Source organism: Dendropsophus ebraccatus, chromosome 6 (genome assembly GCF_027789765.1).
Source record: "Dendropsophus ebraccatus isolate aDenEbr1 chromosome 6, aDenEbr1.pat, whole genome shotgun sequence".
In the NCBI taxonomy this organism is placed as follows: domain Eukaryota; kingdom Metazoa; phylum Chordata; class Amphibia; order Anura; family Hylidae; genus Dendropsophus; species Dendropsophus ebraccatus.
Genome location: NC_091459.1, coordinates 50926759 through 50948681, shown reverse-complemented (window position 1 = coordinate 50948681; position 21923 = coordinate 50926759). Strand labels below are relative to the sequence as shown.

The window sequence follows — 21923 nt, the reverse complement described above, 5'->3', positions numbered from 1 at the left end:
GCTGTAATCATTTAAAAAAAAATCTAGGTGATACACATACATTATGCATTTGAGTAATTTTCCTGCAGTCTGTTCCTAAATTAGATTATGCATAATGGAAATATCAAGCTTTTCATGGATCACCGACCTCATAAAGGAAGGTTCTATGTAAATACAGCTTAGAATGTTTATTTACATAGTCTAGACTGAAAGGGGAAATGATATAAATTTGCTGCCAAAATAACCACACACCAACATAATATTATTTAGAATTACAAAAATAAAGTGTTGGTCTAGTGTTCCTTGTGGCCAAAACATTCTACCTACTTCTATTAACTAGCACTTTCATTATACCATTAGGTGCAATATATGTAATTGTTATTATTAGGGGAGGGGGGAATTGCACTCCAGCATAAAAATGGTCTGTATATCCAGAGAATGTAAACCATAACATCTTAATATTTTTGCTTTTTAGTTTTGACTTTTCCAGGATTTTATTAGTATTTATTGTGCACTGTAGAAAATAAATCTGTTTCCACCTGTAAACTGTCGACAAACAGACTATTATTATGGCTTTACTTTCCGTCTTGTCATTGCAAAAGCTTGTGACAGCCACCCACTCCAAATATTGTTAAGAGGATTATTCTGCAGTACTATAAAAAAAAAATACAAATAAAACCAGTTTTTCTAAATGTTGTTAGGGCTACAGTGAGATTTCTGGGTGTGTCACTGTAATAGGTTGTTTTTTAGGATACACAGAATTGTAAAAATTGTATAAAGAGATTTTTATACAAGAGATTAATTAAATAAATACATTTATTTATAGTAAAATAGCTCAGTGTACAGTATTAGAAAGTGACAGCACTGACAGCAGCTTCCTGTGTACCTCATAGGGCTAAATCAGACTCCCCTCCTCCACGCTCCTGCTTTGTGGTGACTCTGTCCATAAGATGGCCACAGGGGTGATTCTAGCCTCTCTGCTGCCCGAGGCGAACTATAGAATGACGCCCCCCCCCCCCGTCAATCCGCCCACATTATAATCCAAAACTGCCCCCCCCCCCACACTGCTGTCCCCAATAAACATAATGTTTGGTCCCTTTCTGCACAGAGGATGTCAGGAGAGGAGGGGGCTAATCCTATAGGAGAGGTCCCAGCAGCACAGAGGATGTCAGGAGAGGAGGGGGCTAATCCTATAGGAGAGGTCCCAGCAGCACAGAGGATGTCAGGAGAGGAGGGGGCTAATCCTATAGGAGAGGTCCCAGCAGCACAGAGGATGTCAGGAGAGGAGGGTGCTGATCTTTTAGGAGATGGTCCCCCTCTTCCCCCCTTATAGATGGTCCCCCTCTTCCCCCCCTTATAGATGGTCCCCCTCTTCCCCCCCTTATAGATGGTCCCCCCCCTTATAGATGGTCCCCCTTATAGATGGTCCCCCTCTCCCCCCTCCCTTATAGATGGTCCCCCTCTTTCCTCTCCCTTATAGATGGTCCCCCTCTTCCCCCCCCTTATAGATGGTCCCCCTCTTCCCTCTCTCCCCCCCCTTATAGATGGTCCCCCTCTCCCCCCCTTATAGATGGTCCCCCTCTTCCCTCTCTCCCCCCCTTATAGATGGTCCCCCTCTCCCCCCCCCTTATAGATGGTCCCCCTCTCCCCCTCCCTTATAGATGGTCCCCCTCTCCCTTATAGATGGTCCCCCTCTTTCCCCCTCCCTTATAGATGGTCCCCCTCTTCCCCCCCCTTATAGATGGTCCCCCTCTCCCCCCCCCCCTTATAGACAGTCCCCCTCCCGCCCCTCCCTTATAGATGGTCCCCCTCTTTCCCCCCTCCCTTATAGATGGTCCCCCCCTTATAGATGGTCCCCCTCTTTCCCCCCTCCCTTATAGATGGCCCCCCTTATAGATGGTCCCCCTCTTTCCCCCCTCCCTTATAGATGGTCCCCTTCCCCCCCCTATAGATGGTCCCCCTCTTCCCTCTCCCCCTCCCTTATAGATGGTCCCCCCTTATAGATCGTCCCCCTCTTCCCCCCTACCTTATAGATCGTCCCCCTCTTTCCCCCCTCCCTTATAGATGGTCCCCTTCCCCCCCTACCTTATAGATGGTCCCCCTCTCCCCCCCTCCCCCCCCCCCCTGCACAGCAGATAAAACAAAAACAAAAAACAGCACACAACTCACCTGCCCTCCGTTCCCCCGTCGAGCCTCTCTGGTCTGGTCCCGGCTGATGTGCGGCTGCCCGGGGTGTCCCGTCCTGTCCCCGGCAGCGCGCGCATCAGAGAGCTCCCCGTGTGCCTGTGGCTGTGACTTCCGGCGCACGGGGATCTCTCTGATGCGCGCGCTGCCGGAGACAGGATGGGACACCTCCGGCAGCCGCATATCAGCCGGGGGACTAAAGGCTGCATTCCCACGTTCCGTGATCCTGACGGATCACAGACGTGGAATGCATTTACCGGAGTCCCCCCGCGCCCGGACAGTATCTGTAATGAGATGCTGTGAGCGGGGGAGACTGTATTCATAAGCGCCACGCTGTAGTAACAGCACCGCGCGGCTGATTCATTACAGTGCGGCACTTATGAATACAGTCTCCCCCGCTCACAGCATCTCATTACAGATGCTGTCCGGGCGCGGGGGGACTCCGGTACATGGTACAATCAGTGGCGGATTATAATGTGGGCGGCCGCCCGAACCGCTCATATTATAATCTGCCACTGAATGCCGCCCCCATGAAGACAGCTGGTGGCGCCGCCTGAGGCAGACGACTCAGGTCGCCTCATGATTGCGGCGCCCCTGGATGGCCAACATGGAGGAGCATGTGACCATGCCCTGCGCCCTCTGTGTCTTCAGAACCAATAACCAATTTTTGGATACAATATTTTTAACTTACAATGGCTGTCCTAGAACCAAGTAAGGCTAGGTTCACACTGCATTTTTGCAGTCCAGATAAACAGTGCAATTGTGTCAAGTATCATAACAGATTTTTTTATACCTACACAATGTAGTTTACAGCTTATCATGTGAATTAAATGTAACCATTTAAAAGCAGATCTGTTGAACATACTACAAAAATGCAGTGTGAACCCAGTTGAATATTGTAATTTAAGGGGAACACTGTATTAGGGCCTGTTCACACTGAGTAAAACAGGTGGAATTCCGCGATGGAGCTCCCAGACGCGGAATCCCACCTGCTTCAGTGTCACACACTGTCTCTATAGGATGGCTTGTGCACCTCCGTTTCCGTCGCTCTCTGCTCAAAGAATTGTCATGTCAATTCTTTGAGTGGAGATCGCCGAAAGCAGAGGCATGCTACCCTTCCCATAGAGACCCTGAGGCAGGCAGGATTCCGTGGTGGGGCAGCTCCGCTGCTTTTACATACCCTTATGTTTCAAAACTGGATGAGCGAATTTATAGTAGGAATGAATCAAAGCACTTCATTAGGACCGGTCGGTAGCTTGTCATGATGCTGGCTTTGAAGTCAATGCCGCTCCTCCACAGGTGCTGGGAAAAGCTGCATCCAGTCCTGGGAAACTTTTCCTGAGACCCAGAGCGACACAAAACTTCAAAGCCAGCAGCCAGACAAGCTGCCAGCTGATCCTAACAAAGTCACTCGCTTCATTTCTACTGTAGATTCGCTCAAATCTATTCAAAATACCTATTTTAGTTCCCTAATGTATTCCCTAGCTGGGGCACACACAGGGCTTAAATCCACCACGAAGTTCTGAAGGCGAATGCAAGGATACAACAGCTGTCCCAACTATCTACGTAGGGAAAAGCTACATTATAGGTACTTGAACCATTTATGACTGATTTAAAGCGACTCTGTACCCACAATCTGTCTCCCCCAAACCACTTGTACCTTCGGATAGCTGCTTTTAATCCAAGATCTGTCCTGGGGTCCGTTCGGCAGGTGATGCAGTTATTGTCCTAAAAAACAACTTTTAAACTGGCAGCCCTGTGTCAAACCGGCATGGCCTAGAGTGTCTGTGCCCAGGTTTGCACCACCTCTTCGGCCCTCCTCCCCATCCTCTCCATCATTAGGAATGCCCCTAGAACATTTTCTCCTGTCTGAACATTGTACAGGTGCCTTAACAATCCAGCCCATGTGCCAGTGCCATGCCGACACAGGTGAGAAATAGTAGAAAGTCTGCCTGGAGCATTCTTAATGATGAGGAGGGCGGGGAGGAGGGACAGAGAGGTTGTGCCAACCTAATGCATACAAAATCTAGGCCACGGCTGTTTGACACAGGGCTGCAAGTTTAAAAGTTGTTTTTTAGGACAATAACTGCATCCCCTGCCAACCGGACCCCAGGACAGATCTTGGATTAAAAAAAGCTATCCGAAGGTACAAGTGGTTTGGGGGGGGGGGGGGTTCAGATTGTGGGTACAGAGTCGCTTTAAGTTCACACAGGGGTTTGGAACACCTGGGTTGTAATTTTGGGTTTTTTGCTTGATGTGCTTCCTAATGGGTTAGATTACATAATATTGGAACTGTAGTAACATAGCAGCATATACCCATCTCATTTGGTTGTCACCTAGTGAGATTACTCTTAGTAACATTAGTTACCTGGGTTGGGGACCCACTCAGACTCATTTCCCCCAGATGTTAGCTGACAGTCAATGAGGAAATATGAAACACAATACCCACATGACGTTTTTTGCTATGGTGTTTCTTCAGGGCACATTGGCGCTTTTCAGTTTCGTGAAATAGCAGCAGTGTCTGCATTTATCATTTTTCCCTAGTAGACGATAATTCGCCCAATCGTACGATTAACAATGTCGGAGTAACGTACTTTTTTTCATAACTATCAGCGTTTAGAAGGTACGATATATCGTTTAAGCCTATCTCACACATTGGTTAAATCGGTGAACGACTGTTTACACGGAACGATCTGCAAATTTTTTGCAGACGATCAACGACGATTTGAGAACTTGTTCAAAGATCAAAATGAACAATTTATCGATTGTTCGCAGCGTTTACACGTACGATTATCGTTCGAATTTGACCGTTATCACGCAAATTCGCACGATAATTGTTCCGTGTAAACGCAGCTTAAGACAATTCTACTTTACACCAGTTTGATAAATCTCTCCCTATATGCATAACGGCATTTTTTTCTGACTTTTTTCCCCGTAATTCGTCAGTAGAAAAAAACTGCCTGTAGTAATTTACACAAAATTGAGGGGAAAAAAAAAAAAAAAAAAAACACAGAAAAACTGCCAGTAAAATCCCCCCCCCAAAAAATAAAAAAAAAATGCTGAGCAAACGTTGTGGCTGAGAGAAGCCTAAGCGGGCATTTACACGTTATGTTATGGTCCGTCCATGTATGAACAGATGGTATTGGGACACCCGGCATCATAATGCACACAGATGCCAAAAACTCTAAATTCCGTTCCATAGCACATCATCCATGCACAGAATGTGTGACTGTCCCCTTAGAGTCTATTCACAACAAGTGTACTGGTTAAGTCTAAAAGATATGTTGGGAAGTAAAATCCTATGACACATCTATAGGTGTTTATGGGATAAAAATAGGTCATAATTGATACCATTGGCTTATATCTGACTAAAAATCATAGTCTATCAAATTTTACTGCAAAAAACTGTTAATAAATGACATATGCAAATATATTAGTATACAGTACAAATACAGCCTTTACATTCAATATCTAATTCTATAAAACAAAAAGCAGCACAGGCTATATTAGCAGAAATTGCTGTTTTTTTATTTTTTTATTCAAGATTTCTTAATTAGTAAGTGAATATCTTGTTTATATCTTGCTACCAGTCTCCTGTATCCTGTACACCCCCCACAGTCCTGGTACTGACCTCTCCATATGTAAAACTATGATGCAATAGGAAAGTTCTGCAGCAATACAGCATCAGTATATAAAACAATATCTGACTTTTGCTAATAATTAACAGGGCCTATTCTTCAGGATGTACTTACCCTCTACCCCAGTCTGTACAAAAGATAAGTAAGTAAGGAGGGCTCAGCTCAGTATTCTTACCAGGGAAAGAACTTTCCACTTGCCGGATTTCTTCTTTCTGGTCTGCGCAGCTCTCACTGGTTCTTCTGCCATATCCAAAGAATTCAGCATGGGCTCCGCCTGCATCTCTCTGCTGGTGCCTCCATTCTTCGCCTCACTATCCATGCTTCACTAAGTGATTACAATAACCGGCTGCAGCAGCTAACCTCACTTTGCATGCAGCTGAGCCAGTGGAGTGGCTTGCCCCGCCTGCTTCCTGGCTAATGTTATACACATGGGAGAAAGAAAAAAATGTTTCCAACAAATACCAGTCATGTTTCTTGTGGATCTAACCATTCCTCCTGTCTATATACAGCATTTTTATGTAATAATATATTTCTTTTTTTTTTCATTTTCTATATAAACAGTATATATAACTGCAATAAAGCATTAGACCTATAATATTTTTTTATTTTAGTAGATCAGTAGACCCTTCACATTACATGCCCCCACACTAATCAAGTTCTCCTCAAAATTGTTAATTTTAGAAAAATGGGCACCAGGGAGATTCAGAAGAGGATAATTTAATAGTAAAAACGGAGAAAGAACGGTGAGAAAAGAAAAACCGTGTGAACAACCAATTAAAAAACGTCCGCTGTTTGCAAAAGACGTCTGAAAATAATGATCATGATCATTACTTTGACACCCGTGGTAAAAACGTCCGTTATTCAATACATTGTGTACATTGGATGTCTGTCTTTCCATTGACTTCAATGCATTGCCATTGCAGTCAGTAAATCGCAGCAAAATCGTCCGCCTTTTCTCTATTTTTGAAGTTGTGCGAGCATAGCCTACTTGTGTATTTCTGCCGGTAATATTGGTGGCGTTGGTACTGGTGCTGTTTCCAAATTTGTTTGTCACCAAAATAAATATAGGCTCTACGGAATCACGGCCGGAACGTATACACACTGTATACACTTCGGCTGGGATTCCATGCAGCTGCAGAAAACATTGACATGTCAATTTTGTGCAGCCACTATTCAAAGTACAAGGACGGATGTGGTCTATTTTCAAACTCCCCTGAATATACTCCTTCATAGCATCCCCAGCATGGCCCCCTTGGGATACTTGGACCCTGGAATTAAATCAATGGCATAATCATACTATCAATGAGGAGGGAAAAGCCAATGGTTATCAAACTCCACATTGCCTTTCTGGAAAACATGTGGAGTTTGATAACCAGTGGCTGAAGAAGATGAATGCGACCTTAGAGAGTCCTGGGAGTTCCAGGTATCCGGGCTGTTTCCAACTTCTTCAGCCTCATGTATTCATTCTGCATGTTGAAAGTTCGCTAATGAGTTGTGATGCTATCTGAGGCACACAAAATCACACACATTTCTATCTTCGATAGACTGATAAATATGGGCCATGATCTGTGCTAAAATCCACATAAGAAAATCCCCAGTGAAATGTTTTTCATTTAAAGCGACTCTGTACCCAAATCATGTGTACCTTCAGATAGCTGCTTTTAATCCAAGATCTGTCCTGGGGTCCGTTCGGCAGGTGATGCAGTTATTGTCATAAAAACAACTTTTAATTAGCAGCGCTGTGTCTAGCGGCTGGGGCTTACATTTGTATATGCATTAGGCTGGCACCACCTCTCCGTCCTTCCTCCCCACCCTCCTCATCATTAGGAATGATCTAGGACCATTTACTGCTATTTGAGCTTTGCACAGGTGTATTAACGATCCAGCCCATGTTCATTATACACACAGGTGGGGAATAGGAAGCAATCTGCCTGGAGCATTCCTAATGATGAGGAGGGTGGGGAGGAAGGACAGAGAGGTGGTGCCAGCCTAATGCATATACAAATGTAAGCCCCAGCCATTAGACACAGCGCTGCCGGATTAAAAGTTGTTTTTATGACAATAACTGCATCACCTGCAGAACGGACCCCAGGACACATCTTGGATTAAAAGCAGCTATCTGAAGGTACAAGTGGTTTGGGGGGCTCAGATTGTGGGTACAGAGTCGCTTTAAATCCACTGGTGTCAGAAAGTGCCAGAGATTTGTAATATACTTCTATCATACAGTCTTGAGTCTTCCAGTACATATCAGCTGCTGTATGTCCTGCAGGAAGTGGTGTATTCCTTCCAGTCTGACACAGTGCTCTCTGCTGCCACCTCTGTCCATGTCAGGAACTGTCCAAAACAGCAGCAAATTCCCATAGAAAACCTCTCTTGCTCTCCAGAGTAGAAAGAATACAACTTCCTGCAGGACATACAGCAGATGATAATTACTGAAAGACTGGAGATTTTTTAATAGAAGTAAATTACAAATCTCTGGCACTTTCTGTGACCAGTTGATTCCACCTTAAAGCTACAAGAAAAAAGCTACACAATTTGATGCAGATTTGCTGCTGCAGAATTCAATGCAGAAATGTGGGCGATTTTCCATAGCTGAACCTTATCAGCATTTTGGCCCCAGGTAGCCATAACCTAAGACAGGAAAATTATGTACTGGGCCCCATTTGGGACAGGACTGAAATACATAAAAAGTAGAGATAAGCAAACCTTGAGTATGCGCAGATTCGTCCAAACTCAAGCATGCTCTATTTGATTACCTGTGGCTGAAGAAGTTGGATGCAGCCCTTGGAGTCTCAAAAACCATGGAGACAGTCTACGGCCTACGCCTTTATCCATGTTTTCCAGGCAGTTTTAGGGCTGCATCCAACTTCTTCAGCCACCGGTAATAAAATGATACGATATGAATGCATAGACTGTTATTTCAGGAGTGCAGGAGGAGGAGTTCTGTTTGCAGGCACTAATCTTTTGTGCCTGGCTATAAATACGATATTATGCCCAGTTTCTTTACATAAGTTGCATGTGACTGTGGGAAATCTTTCATGATAGATAAGCCTCTAAAGCAGCTGGCAGCAATACAAGGTTTTCTGAGAACACTATAAGCACATATTACGTTTCCAAAGCTAATTGCCAGCAGCCTGTATCTGTTTCCTAACAACAATTAAGAGGGGATTCCCACATCTGGACCATGCTGCTCTTTCCTTGCATCTTCCCCCTAGGCCACCTTGATGTGCCAGCACTATGGTCAGGATTATGTGTCAGCATTTGTAAGACAAAGCCAGAAATATATCCAGTACTGGACGGACTAGCAAAGAAAACCAGCCCTGGGTGACAATGACAGCGACCCACAAATGTGTTACATAAGCACAAAAAAATGCACACAGAAGCAGAATATCTCACAGTTTAAAGTAGAATAGAGGCATCTAACATGCTATTATGGGTGCTGAGGGTGCAGGGAGTTTCCTTACCTTGACCCTCTTTAAATTTGTAGTTTAATCTATATGTTAATGAGGCGGTTTGTTGCACCGAGGGCGGGACTATCGCTCTCAGTGCCCCCATCCTCACTGGCCCACCCACCCCTTCTAATGAATATTCATTTTGATTATATCTCTCACACAGAGCAGAGTGATAGCTGGATATCAGAAAATAATAGCACTACATACTGCTTTACCAAAGAATGTCCCTTCTTTCCAGGCGCCCTGAAATAAAAAATAATCTGTTTCCAGATTGGTAGGTAATAGCTGCAGGCGTCACATTTAACACCGCCACACCAGACCTGACCAATACCGCCATACTATGACTGCATAACCCCGCCATACCATACCAGACCTTACCTATACCGCAATACTGTGACTGGATAACACTGCCGTACCAGACCTGACCAATACCGCCATACTGTGACTGGATAACACCGCCATACCACACCTGACCAATACCGCCATACTGTGACTGGATAACACCGCCATACCACACCTGACCAATACCGCCATACTGTGACTGGATAACACCACGCGCGCTCCTGCTCTGTACGCGCTGAAGAATGAACATGTTCATTCTTCAGCGCAGACAGGGCAGGAGCGCGCGCCTCCCATAGACTCCCATTATGAGCGGGAGGCTAACGGCATTCCGCGGCGGACAATTCCGTCGCGGAATTCCGCTACCTTTCCTCAGTGGGAACGGGGCCTTTAGTCTGCTTTTCTCAACCAGCACAAGTCAGAAAATCTGCCTTCAGGAGCCTGGACCTGGATTTCTGGTAAGTTCAGCTTTGTTTTACAGCACAAAAATAATGAATGTATATTGCAAACTTGCTTTATATCACATCTAATGTTGATTTAGATTGTAAAAGTTAAAACAACAGGTACACTTTATTCATTTTCTACAACAGAGATGCCCTTCTACAGTCATTCAGAGGGTCAAAAACGAACACCATAGACAACATGTGGCATTTTATTGTGAAGAAAAAAAAAAGATTCTGAAAGAAACACATAAAGATTAGAGATGAGCGAACCGGGTTCGGGTTCGAATTGATCCGAACGCGAACGTTCGGTATTTGATTAGCAGGGGCTGCTGAACTTGGATAAAGCTCTAAGGTTGTCTGGAAAACATGGATACAGCCAATGACTATATCCATGATTTCCACATAGCCTTAGGGCTTTATCCAACTTCAGCAGCCACCGCTAATCAAATGCCGAAAGTTCAGGTTCGGATCGACTCGAGCATGCTCAAGGTTTGCTCATCTCTAGTAAAGATCGTAAGAGTTACATGGCTTGTATAGCTTGAAAATCCACAAAAATGTATGTAATAATATACTCTATTTTAGGGAAGAAAACGTCACAAACATTGCATCATGGAGGACATACAGCTTTTTGTGGCATTTTTAGGGGGGGGGGGGGGACACTATGCAAAAAGTGTAAAGGAAGTGTGGTAGGAGAGAGATAATGTACTCTGTGAGCTGTGTCCTACTGGATATTTCTATATACTATTTACTGATTCACAGCTCTATTATAAAGGAATATGTTCTGCCCAGAATAAAACATGAATATTCAGCAGATGAAATAACTTTTCAAAAAAATATTCGGCTGCTTTAGTTGAATCTCAGCAAAAAGTTTAATTCAGATCAAATTAGTTTTGTTCAAAATAGACTGTACATTATACTAATTAAAATAAACCCCCAAGCCTGGTGCAGCTGCTATTATTTATAATAATCTAGGGTTATAATGAGGGGTTAGTGCTAGCTGTGTTAAAGGGGTACTCCAGTGGATTTTTTTACATTAACTAGTATGAGAAAGTTTGTATATTATTTTTATTTGAAAAACTCAAGTCTTTCAGTACTTATCAGCTGGCGTATGTCCTGCAGAAAGTGATGTATTCTTTCCAGTCTGACACAGTGCTCTCTGCTGCCACCTCTGTCTGTGACAGGAATTGTGCAGAGCTGGAGAGGTTTTCTATGGGGATCCTGCCACGACAGAGGTGGCAACAGAGTTCCACTGTGTCAGACTGGGAAGAATACACCACTTCCTGCAGGACATACAGCATCTTTTAAATAGAATTTGCTAATAATTCTCAGAGTGCTCCTTTAGGCCATGTTTACACACTGTCTTCTTTAATTGAAATAAGAGTCGTTTTCAACCTTCAATGATTTCCATTGAAGTCTATGAAAATAATGTCCGTTAGTTCACACAATGCCTAGAATAACGGCTGCTGTTCGCAGCGGCTATCAAGGACATTTATTAGCAGCCGTTATTTACCGAAGAACGACCATTATTTTAAGTTGTTCACATACTGATTTTTTTTTTATCAAAGTTCTGCGGATCTTTTATAAGGGTGTTGAAAGCAGCCATCATTCAACCTAAACTTAAACAATCTACAAAAAGACTTCATTGCAATGACAGCTGCCAAAGTATGTTAAACAATGGTCGTTATTTTAAGCATCAAATAACGTCCATTGAAAATCATTGTGTTAACACGGCCTTAAGCTGTTGCAAAACTAGAACTGTTATAATGCCTGAAGCCAAAGCCTGCCCAGGCATGATGGGAGTTGTAGTCTTACAATTGCTGGGAATCTGTGCTGTAGAGTGAAGTACACTGTGGCTGACGAGGTAATTCCTGCAGGGGCAACGTGTTGGAGGAAACAGGAAAAAGTGGGAATCAGAAGCCACTGAAACAGCAGAGAGATTGGAAAAGGTTAGTATTTTTATTTTTAAATCACCTTTTTTTCCAGAAAAAAAACCTTTACAGGGGTTGTCCAGTGAAAATATTTTTCTTTCAAATCATCTGGTGTCAGAAAGGTATATAGACTTGTAATTTACTTCTATTTAAAAATCTGAAGTCTTTCCGTTACTTATCAGCTGCTGTATGTCCTGCCGGAAATACTGTTTTCTTTTCAGTCTGACACAGTGCTCTCTGCTGCCACCTCTGTCCATGTCAGGAACTGTCCAGAGCAGGAGAGGTTTTCTGTTTCAATATATTTTATTTAAATTTTTGTTCAATAAGATTCTTATTTCAAGAATAAAGACACAATACAACAATTTGTGTAGCGTAAAGATAATAAAGTAAAAACGGAACAGCAAGTAAAATATAGAAGTTATCATTTAAGTAACTTACTCAAAGAAGGTAGAACATGTTTATGAGTTACATACATATCTATGAAATAGTGACACAGGATATAAGATCAGGGTGAAAAGTATGTGCTGGATGTCCAAAGTGACCACGACTCTCTGAATTTTTTGATAGAATTATTATATATGTATTTTATATTTATCTCCTGAACAAATTCAGTAATAGAAGGTACAGTAGAGGATTTCCAATACCAAGTTAATGATAATTTTGCAATTGTCATAATATTGCAGAACAAGATGCGGTGGGGTGAAGGGAGAGCAAGAGAGGTTTTCTGGTTCAATGTTTTTATTAGTTTTTTTAAGGAGAGGTTTTCTATGGGGATTTGCTACTGCTCTGGACAGTTCCTGATATGGACAGAGGTGGCAGCAGAGAGCACTGTGTCAGACTGAAAAGAAAAACAACACTTCCAGCAGCTGATAAGTACTGGAAGACTTGAGATTTTTAAATAGAAGTAAATTACAAATCTATATAACTTTCTGAAACCAGTTGATTTGAAAGAAATAGATTTTCACTGGATAATGTCTTTAAAGTTTGTGTCACAACTGCAAACTGTATCATTAAAGGAGTACTCTTGTGAAAACTTATAGCGTTTGCAATTTACTTCTACTTAAAAATCTTCCAGTAATTATCAGCTGCTGCATGTCATGCAGCTGCGATCTGCTGCTCAAGTGACCTGCTGCACTTACCACTTGCCACAAGAACTACTTACCTGGACTTTCATGACACCTGAACTTCTGCGATAGCAGGTCTGTTCAAGTGGTCTTTATTTATCTGCACGCTGAGCCTTGTGGTACTACACCACTTATTCAATAGCTGTATGCAGTGTTATGCGCCTACTAACATAGGAGGTAGTACTTGGTGTGAGAACTAGATATCTACCTGTGGGTAGAGCCATTTGTATAGTATTATAGTATTACAGATATGACATCAGAAAGTGGCATATGTTAAGAACTTCCGGATATTGATATCATTGCATTGTCTAATAGTTCAGTGATCTTTTAGGGCTTGCTGAGCTTTGTGGTTCGAGATCCATAACAGTTAAACACTACGCTATCGAACTGACACAGCTCTAACCATTCAGGAGCTCACTGTTTCCTAATAAATGATGGTGCAGAGTCCCATGGAGTTCAGTCTGTGATATACAGTCAGCTTACAGGCCATGTATCATGGGTGTGTGACTCTGTCCTTAGGGATCTGCATAGAGACTGGGCCAGAAGAGAAGTTGCAGTGTGTCAGTAAGTTATGCATTATTCTCAATCGTATGTCATTCATTGAAAGTTCTAAGAAGACATCAAGCCTTTTAAGGAAATCAATTTTGTTTGGAATACATTTGTCTGTAATTCCCTTGTTGGAAGGCGGGAACCATTGAAGAGTGGTTAAAGTGGTTATCCAGGATTAGGAAAGCCTAGCTGCTTCCTTCCAGACTGAAACTGAATTGTAATACCACATGCAAACTGACAGGCGCTGTACAGGTTTTGGGAGAAAGCAGCTATGTTTTTAAAATCCTAGATAACTCTCTTAAAGGGGAACTTTCAGCTATAAGTCACGTTCCAAACTGCTGTTGTTAGGGCAAAGAAGACACTTGGTACCTTTCATATATCCAGCTGTGATTCAAGGATGTAGAAAAATGTTTTTATTCTATAGTACAAAGAGTCAATGAGGCTTCCCCAAGCTTCAGAATAGCTGGAATGCCTCCTCCCGCCCTGACTGCTTGATTGACACCTAGAAGCTCAGTCCCAAGTAAGGAGGTGTTACAGTATGCTGCACTTCAGGTGCTCGGGAAAGACTCTTTGACGATTGTACCATAGAATGAAAGCATTTTCTATGATTTAGAAGACAGATATAGTAAAGGTAATATGTGTCTCCTTGACCTAACAGCTATCTAACAGTGTCAGCAGTTGCCGTTAAGCTGACAATACAGCTGTAACCAAACATTTGCAAGTGTGATCCCATACAGCAACTTTATATCAGGATAATTATCAAATAGGCAGAGTCATTCCTATAAACTTTAGATCAATAATAAAAGCAAATACAAGAAATTTTATAAAATGTCTTATCGGACAAAACTGCTTCCTTCTGTTAACAAGCATCATTCCCCCTCATATACAAGATTAGTAATGACCAGGTCTAGTGCTGCTCCTTATGTATATACACAGGCAGGGGTGATTCTAGCCTCTCTGCTGCCCGAGGCGAACTATAGGATGACGCCCCCCCCGCCGTCAATCCGCCCACATTATAATCCAATACTGCCCCCCCGTCAATCCGCCCACATTATAATCCAATACTCCCCCCCCCCATGCTGTCCCCAGTAAACATAACGTTTGGTCCCTTGCTGCACAGAGGATGTCAGGAGAGTAGGGGGCTGATCTTATAGGGGAGGTCACAGCAGCACAGAGGAGGTCAGGAGAGGGGGGTGCTGATCTTATAGGGGAGGTCACAGAAGCACAGAGGAGGTCAGGAGAGAAGGGTGCTAATCCTATAGGAGAGGTCCCAGCAGCACAGAGGATGTCAGGAGAGGAGGGTGCTAATCCTATAGGAGAAGTCCCAGCAGCACAGAGGATGTCAGGAGAGGAGGGTGCTGATCTTTTAGGAGATGGTCCCCCTCTTCCCCCCCTTATAGATGGTCACCTCTCCCTTATAGATGGTCCCCCTTTCCCCCCCCTTATAGATGGTCCCCCTCTCCCCCCTCCCTTATAGATGGTCCCCCTTTCCCCCCTCCCTTATAGATGGTCCCCATCTCCCCCCTCCCTTATAGATGGTCCCCATCTCCCCCCTCCCTTATAGATGGTCCCCATCTCCCCCCTCCCTTATAGATGGTCCCCCTCTCCCCCCTCCCTTATAGATGGTCCCCCTCTCCCCCCTCCCTTATAAATGGTCCCCATCTCCCCCCTCCCTTATAGATGGTCCCCCTTTTCCCCCTCCCTTATAGATGGTCCCCCTCTCCCCCCTCCCTTATAGATGTTCCCCCTCTCCCCCCTCCCTTATAGATGGTCCTCCTCTCCCCCCTCCCTTATAGATGGTCCCCCTCTCCCCCCTCCCTTATAGATGGTCCCCTCTCCCCCCTCCCTTATAGATGGTCCCCCTCTCCCCCCTCCCTTATAGATGGTCCTCCTCTCCCCCCTCCCTTATAGATGGTCCCCCTCTCCCCCCTCCCTTATAGATGGTCCCCTCTCCCCCCTCCCTTATAGATGGTCCCCCTCTTCCAGTCATTTAAAGATGGTCCCCCTCTCCCCCCTCCCTTATAGATGGTCCCCCTCTCCCCCCTCCCTTATAGATGGTCCCCCTCTTCCCTCTCCCCCTTATAGATGGTCCCCCTCTCCCCCCTCCCTTATAGATGGTCCCCCTCTCCCCCCTCCCTTATAGATGGTCCCCTCTCCCCCCTCCCTTATAGATGGTCCCCCTCTTCCAGTCATTTAAAGATGGTCCCCCTCTCCCCCCTCCCTTATAGATGTTCCCCCTCTCCCCCCTCCCTTATAGATGGTCCCCCTCTCCCCCCTCCCTTATATATGGTCCCCCTCTTCCACTCATTTAAAGATGGTCCCCCTCTTCTCCCCTCCCTTATAGATGGTCCCCCTCTTCCCCCCAGTTATAGATGGTCCCTCTCTTCCCCCCCCCTATAGATGGTTCCCCTCTCCCCCCCTTATAGATGGTCCCCCTCTCCCCCCCTTATAGATGGTCCCCCTCTTTCCCCCCCTATAGATGGTCCCCCTCTTTCCCCCCCTTATAGATGGTCCCCCTCTTCTCCCCTTATAGTTGGTCCCCCTCTTCCCCCCCTTATAGATGGTCCCCCTTTCCCCCCCCTTATAGATGGTTCCCCTCTTCCCTCTCCCCCCTTATAGATGGTCCCCCTCTTTCCCCCCCTTATAAATGGTCCCCCTCTTTCCCCCCCCTTATAGATGGTCCCCCTCTTCCCCCCCTTATAGATGGTCCCCCTCTTTCCCCCCCTTATAAATGGTCCCCCTCTTTCCCCCCCCCTTATAGATGGTCCCCCTCTTCCCCCCCCTTATAGATGGTCCCCCTCTTTCCCCCCCCCTTATAGATGGTCCCCCTCTTTCCCCCTCCCTTATAGATGGTCCCCCTCTTCCCCCCCTTCCCCCCCTTAAAGATGGTCCCCCTCCCCCCTTATAGATGGTCCCCCTCTTTCCCCCCCTTATAGATGGTCCCCCTCTTCCCCCCACTTATAGATGGTCCCCCTCTTCCCCCCCTATAGATGGTGCCCCTCTTCCCTCTTCCCCCTTATAGATGGTCCCCCTCTTTCCCCCCTTATAGATGGTCCCCCTCTTCCCCCCTTATAGATGGTACCCCTCTTCCCTCTCCCCCCTTATAGATGGTCCCCCTCTTTCCCCCCCCTTATAGATGGTCCCCCTCTCCCCCCCTTATAGATGGTCCCCCTCTTCCCCCCTTATAGTTGGTCCCCCTCTCCCCCCCCCCCCTTATAGATGGTCCCCCTCTCCCCCCCCTTATAGATGGTCCCCCTCTTTCCCCCCCTTATAGATGGTCCCCCTCTCCCCTCTCCCCCCTTATAGATGGTCCCCCTCTTCCCTATCCCCCCTTATAGATGGTCCCCCTCTTCCCCCCTTATAGATGGTCCCCCTCTTTCCCCCCCCCCTTATAGATGGTCCCCCTCTTTCCCCCTCCCTTATAGATGGTCCCCCTCTTCCCCCCTCCCTTATAGATGGTCCCCCTCTTCCCCCCCTTATAGATGGTCCCCCTCCCCCCCTTATAGATGGTCCCCCTCTTTCCCCCCCTTATAGATGGTCCCCCTCCCCCCCTTATAGATGGTGCCCCTCTTCCCCCCCTATAGATGGTGCCCCTCTTCCCTCTCCCCCCTTATAGATGGTCCCCCTCTCCCCCCCCCTTATAGATGGTCCTCCTCTTTCCCTCCCTTATAGATGGTACCCCTCTTCCCTCTCCCCCCTTATAGATGGTCCCCCTCTTTCCCCCCCTTATAGATGGTCCCCCTCTCCCCCCCCTTATAGATGGTCCCCCTCTCCCCCCCCCCCCTTATAGATGGTCCCCCTCTCCCCCCCCCCTTATAGATGGTCCCCCTCTTCCCTCTCAACTCACCTGCCATCCGTTCCCCCGTCGAGCCTCTCTGGTCTGGTCCCCGGGTGATGCGCAGCTGTCGGAGGTGTCCCGACCTGTCCCCGGTCAGAGAGCTCCCCGTGTGCCTGTGGCTGTGACTTCCGGCGCACGGGGAGCTCTCTGATGCGCGCGCTGCCGGGGACAGGATGGGACACCTCCGGCAGCCCCGCATCACCCGGGGGACTAAGGCTGCATTCCCACGTTCCGTGATCCTGACGGATCATGGACGTGGAATGCATGTATCGGAGTCCCCCCGCGCCCGGACAGCATCTGTAGTTAGATGCTGGAAGCGGGGGAGACTGTATTCATAAGCACCGCGCTGTAGTAACAGCACCGCGCGGCTCATTCATTACAGCGCGGCGCTTATGAATAAGTCTCCCCCGCTCCCAGCATCTAATTACAGATGCTGTCTGGGCACGGGGGGACTCCGGTACATGCATTCCGGGAATCAGTGGCAGATTATAATGTGGGCGGCCGGGCATGGGCCCCCCTGGAGCCTCGGGCCCCGGGCGGCCGCCCAAACCGCCCATATTATAATCCGCCATATGCCGCCCCCATGATGACAGCTGGTGGCGCCGCCTGAGGCAGACTACTCAGGTCGCCTCATCATTGCGGAGCCACTGTACACAGGACAGTTTTACAGGTACGCTTTAAAGCGACTCTGTACCCACAATCTGACAACCTCCCCCCCCCCCCCAAACCACTTGTACCTTCAGATAGCTGTTTTTATTCCAAGTTCTGTCCTGGGGTCCGTTTGGCAGGTGATGCAGTTATTGTCATAAAAAATTACTTTTAAAATTGCAGCTCCGTGCCCTACAGGCACCACCTATCTGTGCCCTAACTTTGCACCACCCCTCTGTCCCTCCTCCCCGCCCTCATCATCATTAGGAATGCTCCAGGCAGATTGCCTCCTATTCAGCACCTGTGTTACCACAGCACATGGGCTGGATCATTAAGACACCTGTGCAATGTTCAAACAGGAGTAAATGTTCCAGTGGAATTCCTAATGATGAGGAGGGTGGGGAGGAGGGACGGAGGGGTGGTGCAAAGTTAGGGCACAGATACTCCCATAGGGCACGGGGCTGCAATTTTAAAAGTAATTTTTTATGACAATAACTTTATCACCTGCCGAACGGACCGCAGGACAGATCTTGGATTAAAAGCAGCTATCTGAAGGTAAAAGTGTTTTTTTTTGGGGGGGGGGTGTCAGATTGTGGGTACAGAGTCGCTTTAAGGTTACAGTGTCATTGTGTTTCCGGTTCTAACAATCCATTAGGAAAAAGCTAATATTATATAATAATCAACATTTACTCTTTTATGACTCCAATGTCTCTCTGCATCCATCTATGTTTAATCACATGGTGTTTAACACAGGGCATTAAATTCTTCCCGCACCAGCCAGTACACTTACGTCCTGATGTGTGAGGGGGGGTTCAGAGAGGGGTCACGGCAACCCCGATCTAAACCACCACAATCCTGGGTGCTATCTGTGGCCCGGACCCCTGGCAATCAGACCGTGCCCGCTAATTATACATTTAAATGCAGCTGCATTTAAATGTATTGTTTCCCCTACTCCTGGTGTCTAGTGGGGGATCTCCCGCGCCCCCGTGATGCGATTGCAGCGGGGAGATCCCTTCTGCTGAGCTGGCCGGGGCTCAGCATTGCACTGACCCTGATCCCGCCTTGGCAATCCATTAATCTGATCTGCTGCAGACAAGAGTAATACAGCAGTGATCTGATCAATCATGGCTGTATTAAGTATTAAAGGGGAATTCCCCCCAAGAGCTAAAAAAATGTAATGCTCCCAAACCTAGCTGGCCTTACTCACCAAGTCCCCCTGAGTATTTTGAGACGTCTCCCATCCCAAAAGTTACAACTTTTTCTAAAACATGGTCTATATGCAAGATAGGAAACTACATTTCCCATCATGCAATGCTTATGCCTGATGATGGTGAAGTAGCAGAGCTGAGACAATGAAGGAGATGATCGACAAGCGACGGAATCCAGCAGCACTAGGCAATCCTTGTCAGGTAGCACGATATGAGGATGCACGCTGGGGCCCACTATCTCAGTGAGTGGGTGGAATGCGTAGCTCAAATAGTAAATCCAACAGCATCCAAAAAGGAGATGATGACAGTGTAGCAGAGCTGAGATGGCTGTGTCGGTGTAGCAAAGCTGAGTTGGAAGTGACGGTCTAGCAGAGCTGAGTTGGCGGGGATGCCGGTGTAGCAGAGCTGAGTTGGCGGGGACGCCGGTGTAGCAGAGCTGAGTTGGCGGGGACGCCGGTGTAGCAGAGCTGAGTTGGCGGGGACGCCGGTGTAGCAGAGCTGAGTTGGCGGGGACGCCGGTGTAGCAGAGCTGAGTTGGTGGGGACGCCGGTGTAGCAGAGCTGAGTTGGCGGGGACGCCGGTGTAGCAGAGCTGGATAACAGCAAAACTGTGCAGAATCCATAATAACTTTATATTGGAAAGATGGAAAGCTACGGGTGGGCAGCGTATTAATGCAAAAATAATTTTTGGGGGAATACCCCTTTAAGTATACTGCAGTGATCTCTATGAGAGATCACTGCAGTAATAATAAAAGTCCCCCAGGGGGCTTAAAAGTTAAAGTATACTTTATAAAAAAAAAGTGTTTTTATCAATAAAAAATCCTCTCCCCTAATAAAAGTCTGAATCACCCCCCCTTTTGGTATAGCCACGTGCGTAATCGCCCAAACTATTAAACTATCACATTCCTGATCTCGCAAGGTAAACGTCGTAAGCGTAAAAACCTGCAAAAGTGCAAAATCACACATTTTTGGTCACATCAAATCCAGAAAAATTGTAATAAAAAGTTATCAAAAAGTCGCATATACGCAAGCGATGACACCTCACACAGCCCCATAGACCAAAGGATAAATGAGTTATAAGGATAGGAATAGAGCAATTTTAAACACATTTAGTGGTTTTTTTAAAGGTTTTAATTTTTTAAAAACCATCAGATAAAAGTAATATAAATGTACATATCGTTTTAATCGTACTGATTTGAGGAACATATATAACATGCCAGTTTTACCATAGGGGGAATGGCGTAAACACGAACTGAACCCCCCCCCCCAAAAAAAAATAAAAAATTAAAAAGTACATTTAGTGGCGCAAAAAATAAGGGCTCATATGGGTCTGTAGGTGAAAAAATGCTAGCGCTATGGCCTTTTAAACAAGAGGTGAAAAAAATTAAAATGCAGAAACAAAAATTAGCCCGGTCTTGTAGGGGTTAAGAGGCCATTTAAATTATTTTAGGGTAGTTAGGGTCGAACTTATTGGGGGAATAGAGGAATGTTTAAAACAGGCTTATAAAATGTCTAATTTCTGCCATTAGCTTCTTAGTGTCAGCTTTTAGCTACGCACACACATTTTTCGCACAGCTGCTTATCTAATATAAATATTTTCCTCTCTTTTGTTACACTTGACATTGTTTATAGAGGAAGAGCACTTTCCATGTCCAAGAATGCAGAATATTTTAAATAAAGACTTAATAAAAGCTTTCATCCAACAGAATCCAATGCATTTTATAATTTAACATTTTTAAACAGTTTAGAAAGCAATCAAGTTGACAGATTGACAGAAACGTTTTTAATTTCTTGAGGATTTAGCTAGATTTGAATTCAAAGTTTTTATTGAATTTTAGAATAAACATAGAAAAAGAACATGTATCCCCCACCTTGACAAAGGTCAGTGCATAGGGTTAGATATATTCTGCAATCAACATGGTATAATGTACATTGCGTCAGGGTGCACCACATCGGGCTCTGTGTGGACTAACAGCTTAGGTAATATTATACAATTTGGGAATGTTAATAGTTATGACACATGTCTAATACTTTTAATATGTCCTCCCATTGGTATTATATTTCATCTAGATTGCAGCTATAAGCACTCTCCTTATTTTACCACCATAAACTTACCTTTAAGTTATCATGCTTGGGATAATGTTATGCCTTATTTGCCAATGTGTTTGCCAGAGGCTGTTTTAATCCATCTGTTGTTTTTATTATATGGTATTTTCTATTTATGATTAAAAAAGACTAATTTTAACACATCCGGGTTACAGCATGTTTCTTTGTAGGTTGCTTATATTATTTTGCTGAATATATCCCTGTCTGCCACCCCCATAGGAAAAATCATGTGTTAGAAAACACTGGATTAATAAACTGTCCCTCAAATCACTGTTTCCAAACAAGAGACTCTTCAGCTGTTATTAAACTACAACTCCCATCATGTACTGCTAGCAGCGCATGATTGGAGTTGTAGTTTTTCAGCAATTGGAAAGTTAAATGTTAGAAAAAACTGCATTAAATAAACTGTTTCTTAACATGTGACTTTTAGGCTGTTGCAAAAAATATAACTCCCATCACGTTCTGCTAGCAGTGCATGATTGGGGGTT

General features: G+C 45.3%; 1 protein-coding gene across 1 annotated transcript in view; it reads right to left on the bottom strand.

Moving 5' to 3' along the window:
- ENPP1 (ectonucleotide pyrophosphatase/phosphodiesterase 1) overlaps window positions 1-6174 on the bottom strand; it is a 70031-nt gene extending 63857 nt beyond the window's left edge. Inside the window, exon 1 of the mRNA XM_069974971.1 lies at window positions 5977-6174. Within this exon, the coding sequence (XP_069831072.1) occupies window positions 5977-6120 (144 nt within the window). The 5' untranslated portion in view covers window positions 6121-6174. The remainder of the gene's footprint in view (window positions 1-5976) is intronic.
- Between the last annotated feature and the right edge of the window lie 15749 nt (window positions 6175-21923).